The following is an 18,029-nucleotide window of genomic DNA, read 5'->3' as shown; positions in this document are numbered from 1 at the left end:
TCCTGCGGCCCCATCTCCACACAACTGCTAAGATCAACAGTGAGGAGGAGGAGGAAGGTGCAACATGTAAGCACAGAACATGTAAAGAACTCAGAAGAGACAACACAAAGAGCAGTAGTCAAGTCCATGCCCATGGAGGTCACCTCATAGAGCCAAAGGGCGGCCACAGGGGCTGCCTGGGCTCCAGTAACAACATGTATGACCATCAGAGGGACACAAAGTAGGTGGCGGTTTATTATTCCAGGTAACACACACCCTGATATCTCTTGCACGCTGATAAGCAAGAGGCTGCTTGTTGCACTCTGATTTATTGTGTTGCTACACTTAGAAAGATTAACAGCCCAAACCTTGGGCTAAAATTGAAATGAGCAAACGTTTTGTCAGGATTTCACCCAATTTGTTGGCAATTTATGTGGGCAGTAAGCTTTTATGATGTCCTTAGCTACTCACATTTCTCTGTTTTTTAAATGTCTGGATTTTGTAAATGTGCTCTTGGCAAACACAAGGGTGCCATGGGAACTATAACTGCTTTATAAATAAAGTGTTCCTCTTTTGGAGAGTACAAGTGAATTGCAGTGAAACTAGAGATTTTAGGAAGCTGAGCATGCAGTCTGTGAATCACAACATCCCAACAGCCTTCCTGATTCAGCCTGAAATGAGAAGACCCTTCTCAGAAAACACTCTTACGTTCAAACCTTAAATGTATTTTTACCGTGTAACACTGTATTTATGTAGACTCCTACCACTGTAAAAATTTTCTAAGTTTAGACAGTTTTTACTCTTTCCAGATGCAAAATGTTGCAGGATGCAAGTCATTAATTTGTTTAGGTAGGAAATTCAAGACACATAAGCAAAGCAAGTACAAAATACTCATAAACATTTGTAATCAGTCTTTGGGGACACACGTGGAACTTTCATTGTAGGGTTTAGAGATCCCAGATGTAACTCTGAGTATGCAAACTGAGTGACCACAAAGAAAAAGAGAGCAAAAAAGTGAAAATAAAAAAGTTCTTCTCTTAAGCCAAACAAAGGTATCCTATTCAAATTCTGTGGTGAAAACGAAATATTAAGCTTATAATAATTTCTCAAGATCTATTCTACACTGGTAGCATCTTCTGTAAACTTTTTTTTTCCCTCCGATTTGCAGAATAAATATATATGGAAAAAGCCTGATGCATTTGACAAGTCACCAGCTACTGACATGCTGAAGTATCCAAAGCACACGAAGTCTGTAGATGCAAGAGCACATGAATTTTGTTGAACACAACTAAGTTACTATGATTGTAAGGGATTGTTTAATGTAGGTTTATTTTATAAAAAAAAAATTTAATAAAACATGTCTAAATTAACTTAGTGAAAGACAGTTGCAGGCTGTTACATTCAGACATGTTCCAGTTACACTCCCAAGGTGTTTACTGGCTATTTTTACAATATTCCTAGAAGGGATTCCATACAAACCCCAAGTCTGACGTCTGGTTTGGAAAATAGTACGAAGCCTTTTGTGGAGGGCCTGTAATGCATTCATGCCAGAAAGGGGTCGTTTCCATTTCTCACATCCAAATACTGCAGCAAACCACGTGTGCATCATATTACAGGAGAGTGAACATTATTCCAACCTCACCAACTTCCAAATGCTCCTTTATTCTTTCACATTTCAAAATACGCAACTCAGAAAGCCCTATTTTCTGTTTGCCTTCCTCTAGAAGGACAAAACACAAGCATGTTTTTGGACGAGCCCTCAGCCAGCTTTCCCCTCTCTAGCTTCTATTTGCTTTTCCTGCATCAGTTCATCCTCCTTCTTCTTGCGAAGCTTTAGAAGATACTCGTCAGGTTCAATTCCCGCTTCCTTCAATTCTGACATGATTTTCTCCAGCCGGTGCAACGTGCGGGCACTCTGCATTTTCCTTGCACTGATGTACAATGTAAATTCTTTGAAACCCATCAGTTTACAGGTATCAACATCACAGATGTTCTTTACATCTTTGGTCTTGTCCACCTGGGGGAAGAAAACCAATCCTGACATTTTTTCCAGGTCTTCAATATTTACTTGAAACTCAGTCAGCTGGTGACTGAAGCCTATGGGATCATTGGGGACCACAAAAGCTCCCAGCACCAAAGGCTCTGTGGTTGTTCTGCTCCTCCTGGCAAGAATGACTTTGTAGAGGTGGGATGGCACAGCTACATCATCCTTTCCAATGACCTAGGGAAAGAAAAGTTGTTACAGACATAGATCTCATCAAAGCTCGTTTGGGGGATGAGGGAGGAATGAGCCAGATCCTGGTATCTCCAAAATGCTGTGTGCAACCACACATTAAAATCACGTGCACTGCATCAGGCCACAATCTGAGACAGAGACAGATTTCCTTGCAGCTTCTTATATATCTGTTGGGGACCCAGCTGGTTGGTTGAAGTCCAAATCTCTCTCAAGTGTAAGAGAGGTTCTCAAAGAGAGAAGACAGCAGTAAGCTGCAGTGTTGTTTGGCACTATCCATAGAGACTTTCTCAGGAGGCTCTGGGCCTTTCTCACATAACAAAACTTTCTATTTGATTGTTAAGAGCAATGATTCAGATAAAAGGTCAAAAGATTAGTTAGTTATTGCCTAAGTATCTGCAAAAATCCTGGACAAGTTACTAAGTTGTAAGAGTGAATTCCACTCAAATTTTTCAAGCAGAGGAGAACAGGGTAACTTCACTTGCAACTGCAACTGAACTGCAACCAAATCTGAAGAACGTTTTTGGAAGCAGGGATTCAGCCAAGACCCCTGTTCCCTAATCCCCCGGTGCAGATCCATAAGCAGAGCTGGCAGGAGGGGAGGGCAGGTCCTTGTTGTGCTGCATCACACTGTGGATGCTTTGGAAGCTGCTCTCAGGAGCAGCGGCTCCACGCTACGCTTTAAAGCCTCGAGTTGACAGATCCAAATCAGGTATTTCAACAGCCATTCTAAAAATCCATTCTAATTTACTTCGCAAATTATTTCTGTGCTTTTACTATCCAAGTACATATTGCATGTCAAAGCTATACTACCTAACTACACATTTTTATGAAGAGTCCCAGATATAAAAGCAGTACATTTAGTGGCCATCTTGAAAGAGGAAAGTCAGTCCAAAGAAAAGGTGTGATTTTATGCACATATTTATTCCACATTCATTATAAAACACCACAGGAGCTTGAATATGTTGAATTTTCCTGCTGTATTCACTCAGACCAGGATCCCAGCCTTGAATTACTATGAAGGGATGACCAGGATCATGTATTTAAATATTTAAAGTTTGCTCACATGCACACATGCATATAGTAGAAAAGCCATCCTGTGTCAAGAATTAATTTGAGCAAATATTCTATTTTATGATGAAGAAATGTAATCTTTCCTCTGCTAGTATTCAAAAAATGAGGCTCATTTGTGCACTTCATTAATTGTTGCTGCAATAGTACTGAGCTTATGTGCTGTGCTGACAAAAGTTCAACAGGCTCACAGAGAAAACTGGAGTGTTTGCTCACCCCTCTGGAGAGCTGCTTTCTAAAATTGTACTTTTATTCTAATGGCAAGAAAAGAAAAAGATGTGGACACTCCTAAGAACTACACGGGGATCTTATTTCATACATCAAATTCAGTATTGGAGTATTATATACAGGGTGTGTAACACCTGCAAAAGCAGTGTCTGCTTGTCTGGATTTTTGTTAGATACCTGCCTTCTCTGAAACTGCATTTTATTTGCATCTATTTCACTGCCACAACAGATTAAAGTACTTTACAAACTAATCTGGTATAACAGTTCAGACAGGCTTTGTCCAGTTGTATATTCTGTACAACTCCGAGGAAACATTTCCTATCCATGCTTTATTTTGTGAGTATTGAGCACTTCTGCAGAAGATGATAGATTTTAAAACCCAAACCTGGCCCGTGGCTACTGCAGCGAGGTTCATTTCATCTATTTCCACCAGTTATCTCATTTCAGTTAAGAATTCTTGCAGTGCTTGAGGTTGTGTCCTCTGCCTCTACTGCCAGGTCTTACAGTTCTTTAAGTCTGACTGGTTAGATCTAACTCCCAAAAAAATGAAAGAAAGGGAAGCCCTTTAGGAGAAAGCGTTCTTCCCTTTAAGAGAGAGGAAAATCTCTGGCAAAGAGGTAAGGAATTTGCTCTTAGACTTGTTTATTTTATCACCAAAACCTGAGCATTTTCCTCCTTTCCTAAACCAGGCTATTTAATAGCACCTCTGTATCACCTTGTTGTGGTTTACACTTCTCTACAGCAGTGATGCTGCTTGTGCCACCAACCTTCTCCCAAATAAAGCCCTGCCTACACATATAACAGTCATTGAAACAGGCAAGCAGTTCCCGAAATAAACGCCTTATGTTAAAGCTACTTTCCCTTTCAGCAAGGACAGATGTCTTGATAGGGAAATTAGAGCTCCTGAGTGTCAAAGCACTTTGCATTTCGCATTCAGTGTAGGTGAAACCAGAGTAACAGCTCCCGGGGATCAGAAGCATAAATAATCAGAACTGACTGATGTACAGGTAATTTTAAAATCTACTGAAAACTATGCATCAATTCATGGCTCTATCTCGCGGCTTAAAACTGAATTAGAAAATGGAGAGTGTTGGAGTCTAACCTTGTTGGGATGGCTGCTACTCAAACCAGGAGGGACATGTCATGTTTTGGGGGTAGTAGAAGGTCAAGAAGGACAAAACATCCGTGTGGGGGGGCAGGGCTCGTTATGGGACTGGCCTCTTTTCAGTGGCAACCACTGACAGAACAAGAGGAAACAGCCACAAACTGAAGCAACAAAAGTTCCACAGGAACTTAAGGAAAAATTTCTTGACAGGGAGGGTGACAGAGCCCTGGACCAGGCTGCCCAGAGAGGTTGTGGAGTCTCCTTCTCTGGAGATCTTCAAGACTCGCTTGGATGCAGCCTGTGTCCCATGCTCTGGGTGACCCTGCGCGTGCAGGGGGCTGGACTAGATGATCTCTAGAGGTCCCTTCCAACCTTAAGGATTCTGTGATTCTAGTTAGTATTCCTGTGTCTGCCCAAGCACAAACAGTGGGTGATGCTGTTGAGGGCTGGAGGCTCTGGTTCTTTTCTTCTCCCTGGAAGGCAGAAGAGCCTGCATGAGGTCATGGGGCACCTCGAGTGCTCTCCAGCTCCAAGATGTTTGTCGCAAGCCTGAACCCTTTTCATGAGCTTTCCCGGGGCTCCTTAGCTTGGCTGTACAAAGTCCCACCCTTCTTTTCCCAGGTCTCTTCATGTCCTTTCTCCCCCATTCCCAATGCACACATATATCCTCAGACCTCCCTACCTCTGCTCCCAGCCCTTCCCAATGCTTCCCACACACCAAAACGCACCAGTATCCCACCTTTAGCACAAGAGGGATGGTGGGAAGGACGAGCTGCAGCTGGATGCAGCTGCAATCAGGGGCTGCGTGGCAAACGCAAAGCAAACAGGTGAAGGCGCCGCGCGAGCAAGCGGAGCGAGCAGGGGATTGAGTCTGAGCAGCGAGTGGGTGGATGGAAAGGCTGGGGAATGAATAGTTAGGTACGAGATGGAAACACTCTGAATGCCCAGAGTGGGCGTTAGGGGAAAACAGACCCGCTGCTTATGTAATATTATGCAAATATAGAGAGATTCTATGCAAAGTAATGTATTTATGCACAGTGTACAGCCCCACGTAGGAAAGAACGAAATAACGAGGACCATTTCAGAAACAGGGGTTGGGTTTTTTTTGAGAAAAAGGTAATTCTAAATAAAACTCAATGCTGTACAGGTAATGGCCAGGAATGTAATTCATGCATCATTTCAGTTCTACGTAAACTCTCTTTTGAGGATTTAAAAGAATTTTTCAACAACGCACAGGCTTTATACTAGTCCTCTTAATAGCACTAAACATCTTCTACAATTACTTTACTGAGCTCCAGTACTGCTCAAGTGATTAAAACAAGTTTCACACTGACAAAGCAGTCGGTGCACAACAGTGCTCTTCCCTTGCACAAAAGCAGGCGTGAAAGGTCTATCCCCCAGCCCATTCTGCTGGAAAATACCATGAGGCATTTCCTCTACTAAAGGAGAACAAAAGGAAGGTGTCGTAAAAGAATGAGCCTGAGTGACAAAGCAAATGTGCTCCCGTTCTGCAGCTTAGAACTGAAGCTCAGGATGCATCACTGCTAATTTATATAGCCAGGGTGATGCAAGGATTACTGTTAAAAAGAAATGTAGTCCTTGAACAAGTTGAAATACTTCCCTTGTTATCAACTCTAAGGCACTGTGATCACTTTGCTAAGGGAACAGATACGGAAGCTGCTGCTGAACACTCCTTGCTGCCTTGTACAACCACCTCAATGCCAGAAGAAGTAGTAAAATACCAAGTAAAGGTAGCAACCAGGCAGGAAAAACCCCAAGAAATTCATTTTCTATTGCCACCTAGAGGATCTTCCCACCTTAACTCCAGCAGTCTGGATCACTGCTCTGGCCTGCACCATCACATTTATCCCAGCTCATGCCAAATAGCAGCGCATGGCACATGCCGCTATTGGAACGGGACAGAAAGCAGGTCAAGATCATCCGTGGACAGATGTTGACTTTGACTTGTGCCAGTCTGTCCACAGGCAGAGGATGATCTTTCCACAATCAGTGCGACGGCTCTGGCCCAGCTGGAGAACGACAGGTTTTAACGGTATCTGTGACTCGGATCTCAGAGACAGAAAATACAGCACTGGTTTATCAAAAATCTCAGCTGTCCCAGAGGACTTCACATCGTGCTGGGGAAACGATACCAGGTAGGTTTTTGCCCTGTCCTTTGAAAGTTTCCATTTTTGTATTCCTACTAAAAACTACTTAAAATCTTTCACATTTTCAACAGCCCAGGAAGCAGAAATATCCAACCTAAAAGCCTTTAAAAATAGTCCCATCCCTCCTTATTTGTAACACCAGTGTAAAATTTCAAATATGACTCATCTTTGCTGTCTGTGTTAGTTCAGCAGACAAAAAAAAACATTAATTGCCCTAACACTTCAGAGTTTCCTATTCCACTTACTTTTGCTTTGTTTTGTTCCGTGGGCTGGCACCAGCTGAAGCCCTATGATCAAACTTAACATTACTGTCATGTTGTAGTATTAGACAACATATTTCCAGCACAATTTTTTTTTTATTATTTTAAGCGTTAACATTGGTACAATACTCATATGCCACAAGTGTACATAAGCTTTTATCCCCCTTGATATCCACTTAAACCTGGACAGCAGTCAGGACTATGGGCCATGAAAATATGTGTAGTTCTTGACATTTGGAGATGTTTACCTTTTGCTAAAACAACAAATGTCCTGTAAGCAACTGAAGAGCTTGCAGGCACAGATAAAGATAAGGGCAGAAGCAGCAAGATTTGTTAAACCAGAAGGAACTTGGTGAGCGTTGGTAAATTTGGTGTCAGACAAGTCACTGACTTGTTTTTTTTTTCCTAACATTCTCCTGTCTGTGTGATTTTAGTTATAACTTGCAACTGTTCCTACTTGATTTTTTTTTAATTGGAGGAAAAAAAGAACTTGATAGTATTTGTGAAGAGCTTAGATGTTAAAATAAACATAGCTGCTGGGGGAACAATGGGTAATTTTAAGCATAGGACATTAACACCTCCTTCATGGGAATAATCAGATATATATATATAAAAAAAAGGGAAGGAACAAAGTCGACCTTAAAAAACACAATTTGCAGGTTAAGAGAAAGAAAATCCCTTTCTTCAAAAACAGAAATAAGGCTACATACAGTGTAACAGCAGAACATCAAAGATATTATTGGAAGTAAAACAATCTGCATCTTATTAAAACAATTAAAACAGCTATATCATGTTTTAATTTCATCCTGAGTTTTATACTTTTATAAGAAAGCAAGTTTCTTCTGGAAGGGTAGGAAAAACTTCTTAAAGAAAGGCACACTCAATCTAATAGTAGTATTTTGCCACCTAGCGACTAGAAAATGAAAATCAGCCGTGAAGAGAATTAGCAGAAGGGTCTTGTCTTTCATCAGTTAGTGACATCTCAGGATTCTCAATTATTTGAGATTCTACAATAATTTAGTAACCAGAAATCCTAATCAATCATGATTTTACTGTCAGCAGACACTTGGAAGTCTCTGTATTCAGCCACTCCGCCTAGTCTGGTATCATCTGCAAATTTGTTGAGGGTGACTCTGTGCCCTCATCTAAGCCTAACAGCGTAAGAAATTCCCTTTGCTATCAGTGGTTTTTCTGTACTTGATGGCTGCAAGAGCATTAACTGCCCTTACCCCAATCCCTTCTAGGTTTGTGACAGGCAGCACTAACTCTGTTAACAGTTTTTTTTTCCCTATGATTAGAGAGAATCTATCTGATGGCATTGAAAAAAAGCAGAGTGGTGAGAGGGCAGTCCCTGAAATACAGCAGATACTACTAATATGAACCAAATTAACAAACTGTTATAAAACTGCACAGCAAAACACTCCAAAATGTATTTCAATAAGATTCAAGTTGTTATGGCTGGCCTGATTGCTATTGCTAAGTCATCCGGCAATCCTAAAATCCTAAAAAAAAATAAAAGATGATGAAAATGAGGTCCCTAAAAACACTGCTATGGCACTGAGAAAGTCTTTCTTTTCTTTTTGAAAGGAAATGTGCATATGCATTATGATATCCTGTTCATGTGATCACAGACTGGCTCTCCCACAGAATCCATCTAGGTTATTCACCGCTGAATTCAATACAGCCCCTATAACCTCTCTCCCTATAATGAAAGGGGCTTCAGGATGGGTGCAGTGCTAAATAAAAGTAACCCCATAAATCTCTCCCGCACTCCCTTCCCCTCCGATCTTAACCCAGTGTCTATTATTTTCATTTGTCCATCACGTCTAAATTTAGGACTGACAAAAGCTCTAGGCCTTTATACTAGGCTGATCTAAGACCTAGACCTTTGAAAATAAGTTTTATGGGACACATAAAATGGACCTGCATCCATTACTGCCTATGTAGCCTTGGAGAGGTCAACAAGTAGTAACAGTCCTCAAGTTTTTCTTCCTTTACTACAGATTTCTTCTTCTTACAGTGTCTTTATTAAAAGGAATCTCTGCTAAGTTTGAAAGTTGACTAAGAAACTGTAAAGGACCATCATATATCTAAGAGGCACTTTGCTTTTCAGGGACTTATTTACCATAGATACAGGATGACAAATAAGCATCTCCTCTGGAATAGCTATTACGCAACTCTGGACCAACCTGGCAAAGTAGTCATTCCACTGTGAAAATTAAACTCCAGCCATGATATCAAACAACCACACTGTACAAATCTACATAAAAGAGCAGCCTTCTTCAAATAATAAACTTGTCTGCATTGTCCTTTGAAAGACACAGCTGACATTTCTTAAATTAAGATTTAATACAGTGACAGCAGGAACAGGAGGGTGAAGAGTTGAGCGCGATGCAGCAAAATCACTGCAAAATTTTCTAGTTCAAACTCAAAATCTGCTGACAGAGGAAAACCCCTGTAGTGACAGTCACTGGAAAACAGCAATATATAAAACAAGACAGTGTCATTTCAATTTGACCTGGACAAAGCTGAAAAATCTGCATTTGGCCGTGCAATGACACAGAACAGCTTTCTCCTGTTGGCATTCTATTTTACAAATATTCTTGAAATATATTTTGCAGATACCAAGCCCAGCCATCAACTGGGCCTTTGCAATAAAGGCCTCTGCTGGAAACAGATGAAATGGCAGAACATATCTGAGGATACGTTCAGATATCTGAGGATATCTGGCAAGTTCAGCCAATAGAAAGAACAGCACTGGCATCTAAGGAGCTCAAGGTTAATTCCCCTTCTGGAATTAAGCAACAAATGGTAGAGAGTCCAAGCAGGAACTGGGAACAATGCCATGACCGATGCTCTGTTTTTCCTCTATAGTGATCTAAAAATAACCTTTTGGGATGTCTCATGAGAAAAAGACCAGCCTGTAAAGCCATGGATATGTATTTCACCCTTCATTTAGCCAAAAACCAGGAAACAGAGACTGAAAGGAGTCTCTGAAACAACACAATGCAGTGATTGTGTTGCATTGTGAAGTTATTTCTGTTTTCTCTCAGTTTTCTCTTGGAGGAGGACGGCATTAAAAAGAGCTTCGCAGTAACAGTTTCACTGGCAGATCACAGGTTGTGCGTGTCAGCACTTCAGTGCGTACTACAGCACTCCTCCTTAAACAGTAGATAAAAAGACAGAAGATATTTCCCATATCAGCTTTGTAAGTCCAAGCAAAGAGGAATAAAAGCCTTTCATTTCCAAGTCACTTGTCTGAATCTAACAGCATTCACTTCTGAAACAGAGTTATCTTCCAGTCTCATCTAGAAGCAAACACCAAATTCATGGTTTTAGGGGTAGAATCCCAGTCAGCTGAAGACAAAGGCAATGACTGCAATTGCACCTGGCAATCTGGCATCTGCCTGGCAAAAGAACTTCCAAGCAGGGCTTTGACAGAGTATAGCCCCTCTTCTAGAGGTATATGATGGTGCAGGGAAAAGCAGGCAAACAAAAAACCCTCCACTTTGAAATCGCTCCTCAGCTGCAAGAATTTACACTACACACTTATTTTGAAATAACAAAGCACTTCTCAATCTGTATTTATTTACACTTGGCAATCTATGTACACTTAGCAGCGGTGCATAAAGACAATTTTTTCCCCTCACTGATAACTAGCATAATCTGTTCCTAAATTCACTAAAACTAGCAAGACAACTGAATTGCTCCTGAATTGACACTACTGATTTTCCAAGGACTTATTTTCAAAGAAAAACATACTTTCTAGCTAGCATGCTACCTGGGTACAAAATATGGTATTATTTGCATCATGCTAGGTAGCATCTAGCAACTGAAAATAGTAATATCTCACTACACTAAAAGCAGATTTTTTATAAACCACTCTCTCCTCCTTGAAAATGTTACTCTTGCAGATCCTACAGAAATTTAAACACATTTGCAAAGAACAATTTGGGACAAGCAAGAATAAGTTCATCTCTCAACTTGGTAGCCTTTCCTGTTGGTCTATCTGCCATTGATGCCTTAGAGATTGTGCATGATCAATCCCCAAACTTCAGTGTATTTTAAGCATTTAACAAGAACAGGGGGACAAAGGAAGGATGGAAAAAACAGTACCACACAGTGGTTGTTACACTAAGTTCACCTAAACCCTACCAAGTTTGAATGAAGTCTTTCAGTTGGCTTTGGTGTTCTTAGATCAGGCCTCAAAACTGTCATCTTAAGGGATGGACACAGGATTTCATCAATGCTTTTAAAATTAATGCAGCATTGGCATTCAAATCCTCTACATAGCTCAGAGTTCCACAGTGCCTTTGTAATGCAATCACTCTAAAATATATCAATAAATGATTGAATGGATGCACACACATCAGCAAAACCCACCAGCTCTCTATTCAGAAGCTGTCATGTATTATAGAAGTCAGAGTACAGTTCTGCTACAGATCGTGAGAAGACATTTAATAGTCTTCTCTTCTAAAAATGTACTTTATAAATGTGTAGGCAGGTTATACCTCTAGTGTAGTAGACTTTGCTGATACTTTGCTTTTAATATGACTTTTTTTTTTTTTTTTTTTTTCCCCAAGCTACAGGGAAAAGAACACTTTAAATAAGGAATTAACAATGCTTAACATTGCACTGTTAACGACATAGGTTCATACCTGGTAAGTAACTCGCTTCTTTCCATCGCCATCTGTTTCAGGCAAGGTCAGAGGTCCAGAAACAACCCAGACATCCTCAAATCTCTCAGTCAATTCCCGACAATACATTTCCATTCTGAAAAGACATTTATCAGATAAGGTAAAGTCAGGTGGGAAAGCTTAACCACCTCAGAAACACCAGTAGGAAGAATGAGATCAACGGCAGTTTGGGGGCATTCTTCCCAATTTTCATGACTGACACACGCCCAAGAAGGTAAAAATGAAGGGAAAAGTCTTTCCAGATTCACTTGTTTGCAAATAGACAGGTGTTAGCAATGCACATTTGAAAATTCTGAGTTTTACTGTATTTCCTGAAAATCGTAATTCTGTACTAACTGCCACTTGATACTATAAATACACTGCTAATGTCTTTTAGGATCAGTAAAAAGATACAAGTGAAAACACTCATCTGACTGCTAGTGGAAGCAAGGGGCTTCAGGAAACACCTAAGACCTAAAATAGTGATGACTCAACGTGTAGCACTCACCTCTTCAAAAATCAACATCAAACTCATAGATGTGAAGACTCTTGTACTGGAAACGCTTTTTTTGTGAAGAAATGTTAAGCCCAAATCTGATCTTCTTCCTAGTTTCTACTAAACTTACTCTGTCTTAACCCTGGTAATATTTTATTTACTCCATATAAACATCCCCTACAGCTTTATTGGATAAAGGACCAAAGTGGTCACTGTATTGTTCTTACATTGTGAAGAATGAATTACCTTTAATTTCAGGGAACATTGCTATGATCTCTCCAGGAAGCCTGTAAAATGCCTTAGAATATTCTGAAGATTTATGATTTACATCACTGCCTGGTATTTTCCATTTAGTTTACTCACCTGTTCCAAAATCCAGCATTATTTTCATAATTCTGAGGCACAATGTTAGAAAGATAAAATGTTTCAGCCATGGCTCTCTGCGTAAAGAAAGAAAACAGTATCACTGCACTGAAACCAAAAATATTGACCAAAAAATATATTTTGGGAGTTTCTGGATCAGAATTTTGCTATCGTCACAGAAAAATATTATCAACAGAGGATGTCAGGTCATCTTATAATACCCAGGCCGGCATATCTAAAGGACTGTTTTGGAGTAAGAAGTGCAAACTGAGCTGCAAGCCTTGCAGATTGAATATACTTTTGCTTGACAGAAACATAAAAAAAAAAATCCAATTCTCAAGCCATAGGAATTACAAAACCCACACTGCAGGAACATAGCAATACATTTGGAAGCAACTAGCTTTCTTTTTAGAAGGAAAAAAAAAATTCACTCATGCTTTTAATATACTGCGCTAGCCAAGTGGCTAGCTTTTAAAGAAAAGCCTTCACAAAAGGTATTCAACAGTATTTTACAATTTTAAAGATACATAAGCTGTTGGTGATGAAGTGATTTCTAACCTTCAAACATCTACACACTTTGCTAATTTTATGCTTAAAACCACAAGCTTCCCTAAATTGAAGCTTACATATCTACAGATGTAAAGGAACATACATAGGAAAATACTGATTTTCACAAGATCTTAACCCAGAATCTTGATAGTTGTCAAGATTCTGTCCATGCTCCTCAGGTACTTCTTTATGAAAGTGAAGGGGCTGATAAATGCACTTAGGGTAATGTGTAACCTCTACCTGCAGTTGTTACACTGTGAAATACTTCCAGGTTTTACAATCCTGTATTTGAAAGGTGAAGTATTATCACACTATATTGCACCCCACCTCCAGAATCTCTCTGTGCAGGTGGCTCACCATGCCCCAACTCCCCTAACATCACAAATAACGACAGAGATGCTTTCTAGTAAAAATAAAGTGACTGGTTCTTTCATCTATCACATGTTACTGTCCTGTCACTCCATTCCTCAGCGTGCTATACAGCACTGAAATACAAATTCAAGCTGCTTCTTAAGCTTGCCTGCATTAGGCACATTTCAGAAGAAGACCTAATAAATCCAAGGCTGCTTTGTTAGTCGGACAAGGCATTAAGGTATGCTCTTCCTCCAGCTTAAGTAAGCAGCAGGTGAAGGCACTACAAAGACTGAAAGAACTATGGCAAAGAAAAGGTTCTAATTTATCTCATACACACTTCCAGAAAGGAAAAGCCTTTAAAATCATTCAATGAACCTTTGCCAATAGGGAAGAGTTATTAGCAGCATTTTTGCTCTGCCCAACCTGCTCTTAAGCACTTCACCACCTGTTAGCCAGAGCAAAGCTAGCTTCTCTATCTCAGTTTACCACGGCTTCCAAAGACATTTCAGAGGTTTAGTGGCTTTATTGCTTTCATTTTAGCCATACAGAATGTGTCACATAAGAAGCTGACAGAGCTGCTAAACACTATGCAGTGCAAGATATATGCACGCTATCTCTGCTAGGCAAGGTAGCCTAGGCATGATTTAATAAATTTTTATATGACCAGAGGATGATTTACAGCATCTGATTTAGACACCTGAAACAGCGAGAGCTTCTTCAGGAACAGACCTCATAACTCAAGTCCAGGTCTGTGCTTCGACAATGAGACCGTGTTCCATCTCAAAACAAAGAGCAAAAGGAACATTATACATCACTTTTACTGGTCTTTCTACACTTTCCCTTGATAAATACAAATTAAGAAGAATTCCTACTGTTGAAAACTTGTTGTCTCCTGCTGGTGCCATGTGTCCTCGCGACCAGCCGCTCCCGATGTAGTCTTCATTGACAGCACTAAACATCAGAGGGATGTTAGGATCTGGTCTGAATTTACAGTGTCTTCGGTCTGCATCCCCTGAGGAAGAACACACTAAATTGTTAGCTTATCAGTAAGTTATTAGTAACAAAAACACCAGTACAGTTCATGGTGCTGAAGACATATTATTTTTTCTCTTTCAAATTCAGTGTGTTATCTTAGGCATAAGTTCACATTTGCATTATACAAGACCATTACATATCCTTTCTTTTAACTAATTATGCAATTGTATACTCTCTTCACATCTCTGTTTCATTTTATTAAGGCCTAAACAAGCTAGAAAGAATTCCCTCAAACTTTGCACATATTTCCTGAAGCAAAGGGGCATTTTCAATAATTGTTAGTTGTTAGAACAGTTCCTTATACAGCTGACTGTGCATATCCACTACTGTGCATATCCACACAAGCTTCACACACTCAGTCTCTTTTTAAAGCAGCATTAGTACTGAGCCATACGCACCCTATGCTTCATCCTGAGAACAAAGTGTGATAGATGCTCCTCACTTGTTAGTTCTCTGCAGAATCCAGAATATCTAAGGACCACAAGGAAGAAGGGAAGAGGTAGGAAAAGAATATGCATACAGACAATGCATCCATGAATAATTCCTCTTCTTCACTGACTGTATGTCCATGGAGGTGACATGAAAACTTTTACACTGGTAAAGGAAGAAACTCTCAGTTTACTAGGGTTATTTTTTCCCTCCTTTTATTTATTTATTTTTGATAAAGCACATAACATGATACTTTGGCTCTCAGGACTGATGCTTAGGAAGCAAAACTGATAAACTTATTACTGTGCAAAACTGAAGAAAAACCCCAGCAACCCTACTGAATCTCAGTATTTAAGACAACACAATTTAGCTATTGAACTTGAAAAACGGAAATTCTATCCTCATTTATTCTCTGTTCAATTATTTGGTAAAAATGGGCAATTTCTGATGTAATCAACTGCATATAACTCATTTGCACATAAAACTGGTTTCTTTCCACCATGTTTCTGAAATATTTGCATTTTTATTTATCATTAAAAACTACCTAGCTTAATATACCCCCTTCCCTCAAAGGTCCAATACACAGAGGTCTTCTATGGTAAATACTCTAAATAGCATCATTCTGCCCCAAGTTTCAATTAGAGCAGCTATCAGACATAAATTAGGGCTGAATGCCTCAGGATGTTTAATTTCGATTTGTAGATTAGCTGTATTTGATCATTTGGAAAACATTTTAACTATCTAGCTTTTAAAGTCCACTTGAAAGCAAGCTTGGAAATACTGCTTTCTTCTCAGACAGAAATAAAATCAATTCTGCTACTTAGGGATTGGTTGTAAATATTTTCAGGATCACACTTTTAATGTTGAAAGATAACAAAGACAGTGATTAAGATATACCTGAAAGGCTGCTACCTTCATAAACCATTTTACAGCTACAGAGTTAGCTCCACTATAAATAATTTGCCTTATAAAAACTGAAATAACACTATGAACTTAATTTACAGTGACACCATACCACTCATATTTCATTCAGCACTGACAGGAAAAATGACCAAGTCTCTCTTGTGCCTAAAGAACAGGGAAAGTCTATTTGATAAAGCAAGAGAACTGCGTCACAGTAACAGCTGCAGTAAGTAGCTATGCTTTATCTAGCTTTGTATCTGTTGATCTCTTTTATTTCACTTTTATCTCAGAAATGCGTATTTTTCCCCTCCCCTATTCTGCAGAAACCTTTTTAAGATTTACAGATGAAAGAGAGTGGTAATTGAGGACCCGGGCTATATAAGTATTCAAACGCATTAAACAGTTCCTCAACTGACATAAGTTGGCCCATAAAACAAACGACAGTTTACACCAGCTCAGGAAGCAAAGTTTTATCCACTTGAGCCACAGACAATGAACTTCACAGGTGCTAAATCAGTCAAGAGAAGTCTAATTATATATATAATATATATTTTATACTTTTATATATATTTATATCTACATATTTTATATATTTTTATACATATTTATATATATTTAAACACCTCCCCACTTGTATTTAAGATAATTAAGCTACGGTTTCCTTTTGCAAGTTGTTTTATAGTGCTCATATTCACACAGCTTCACCGATTTGGTGCTTTCTGACAAATTACCCCTGCTCCCAGTGGGATGGTGAGTGGGTGGACAACCCTAAACCTAGAGAAAACTACAGCCTGTCCGCAGGGTCCACAGCCAACAAGCTGCTGAGCCCTTTCTGAGTGTGACAAATAGAAGTAAATAGACGTCTACGTACCCAGCGTCTTCTGCTTGGAGATGTGCTCGATGACCCAGCGGGGCACCCGCTTGGCCTGGTCGTAGGAGAGCGCGTGGTTCGTGTAGCACCGCGTCTCCATGCCGGCTTCGGGGAACCCGTATCTCTCCAGGAGAGCCTCCGGCGCCGGCTCTGAGGAGGGAAACAAGCAGAAAGCGGCACCAAAGTGAACAGGGGTGCTCAGAAACCTGTTCGCTGCTGGAATCAGGACAAAGCAATTACAGGAGCCCACGCACTCTTTTACCAAAAATGCTAAGTGGTGCCTACACCTGAGGATGGGCTCTGGCTCCTAATGGCCACACACACCTGCCAGTGCTTCCTAAGGGGGAGGGACAGAAAAGACAAGGATATTTAAGAGCAAACTGGAACTTAAAGAGCAAAGCAGGCCCTTCAGAGAGTGCCCAAAACATCCTTCCCCAAGTCCTACCATTAGTGCAAAGGCTCAGGGGAGCAAAACCACCGCTTAAAAAAACACCTTGCTTATTTATCTAACTATTTTTATTTGCAAGAACCACCTTGTTTATTTATCTATTTTTATTTGCAAGGAAGCTTTTCTCTTTCCTGTCACGGAGGAATATTCACACCCCCCTCCCACAGGCTCCAGCTTTACAGCAAGGCACATTTCCATTTTCAGAGCTTCCCAGCGCTTCAATACCTGCAAAACCTCGGTATGTATATTAAAATAAACACGTATATGTGTATGCACGTACACACACACGTATATAACGGCGCATATGGGAATCGCCAGCTGCCCACAACGCAGCAGAGGCCCCGTTTGGACTCGGCCGCGCCACGGCCTCCCCGCGGCCCCGCCGCTCTTACCCTGCGGCGGCTCCGGCTCTGGGCGGCTCTGGCTGCGGAGGAGCCGCCACGCGGCCCAACACGAAGCGGCGGCTCCGGCCGCGGCGCCGCAAACGAAGCCGCCCACAAAGCGGCGGCGGGAAGAGGCCGCCATGTCGGCGCGGGCGCAGGGGAGGCGGGAAGGGCCGCGCGTGCGCAGCGGCGCCCCCTGCCGCCCGCGCCGCCATGATGGGGGGGGCACCGCAGGAGACGGCTCGCAGAACTTTTTTTTCCTTTTTTTTTCTTTTTTTTCCCCTCATTTGTGTGATCAAATTGAGATCAGTCGTGAGGTTATGCAGCATTCTATTCATATTTTAATCAGGGAAGCCACCATCCGAGTGACTTAAGTTCAACTCCCCTCCCACTTGCTTCTTCCACTGGTGCCCATTTCAAAACCACCTGGAGCTGCGACCGGGTTTCCTAACTAGGCTCAAACAACTCCAGCAAAAGCT

The 18,029-nt window shown here is 40.8% G+C and overlaps 1 protein-coding gene across 1 annotated transcript; it reads right to left on the bottom strand.

Moving 5' to 3' along the window:
- Positions 1-1,206: 1,206 nt before the first annotated feature.
- On the bottom strand, positions 1,207-17,692 carry EXOG (exo/endonuclease G). Its single transcript, XM_026051913.1, has 6 exons — positions 17,560-17,692; positions 16,720-16,935; positions 14,354-14,493; positions 12,579-12,655; positions 11,702-11,816; positions 1,207-2,200 (listed from the first exon to the last, which is right to left on the bottom strand). The coding sequence occupies exons 1-6, from the start codon at positions 17,690-17,692 to the stop codon at positions 1,739-1,741; spliced, it is 1,143 nt and encodes a 380-aa protein (XP_025907698.1). The 3' UTR covers positions 1,207-1,738.
- Between the last annotated feature and the right edge of the window lie 337 nt (positions 17,693-18,029).

Source organism: Nothoprocta perdicaria, unplaced genomic scaffold (genome assembly GCF_003342845.1).
Source record: "Nothoprocta perdicaria isolate Ctin4 unplaced genomic scaffold, notPer1 scaffold_80, whole genome shotgun sequence".
In the NCBI taxonomy this organism is placed as follows: domain Eukaryota; kingdom Metazoa; phylum Chordata; class Aves; order Tinamiformes; family Tinamidae; genus Nothoprocta; species Nothoprocta perdicaria.
The sequence above is the reverse complement of the archived record's forward strand: the minus strand, read 5'-3'. Positions and strand labels throughout refer to the sequence as shown.

What these genes read in the sequence shown, in the direction of transcription:
- EXOG (XM_026051913.1), bottom strand. Translation starts at nt 17,692, where the DNA reads ATGGCGGCCTCTTCCCGCCGCCGCTTTGTGGGCGGCTTCGTTTGCGGC. An exon ending in GAGACAACAAGTTTTCAACA is followed by an intron (nt 12,656 to 14,353) that starts GTAGGAATTCTT and finishes TTCTTTACGCAG; the next exon opens with AGAGCCATGGCTGAAACATT. An exon ending in AGAAGCGAGTTACTTACCAG is followed by an intron (nt 2,201 to 11,701) that starts GTATGAACCTAT and finishes TTCTTTCCCTAG; the next exon opens with GTCATTGGAAAGGATGATGT.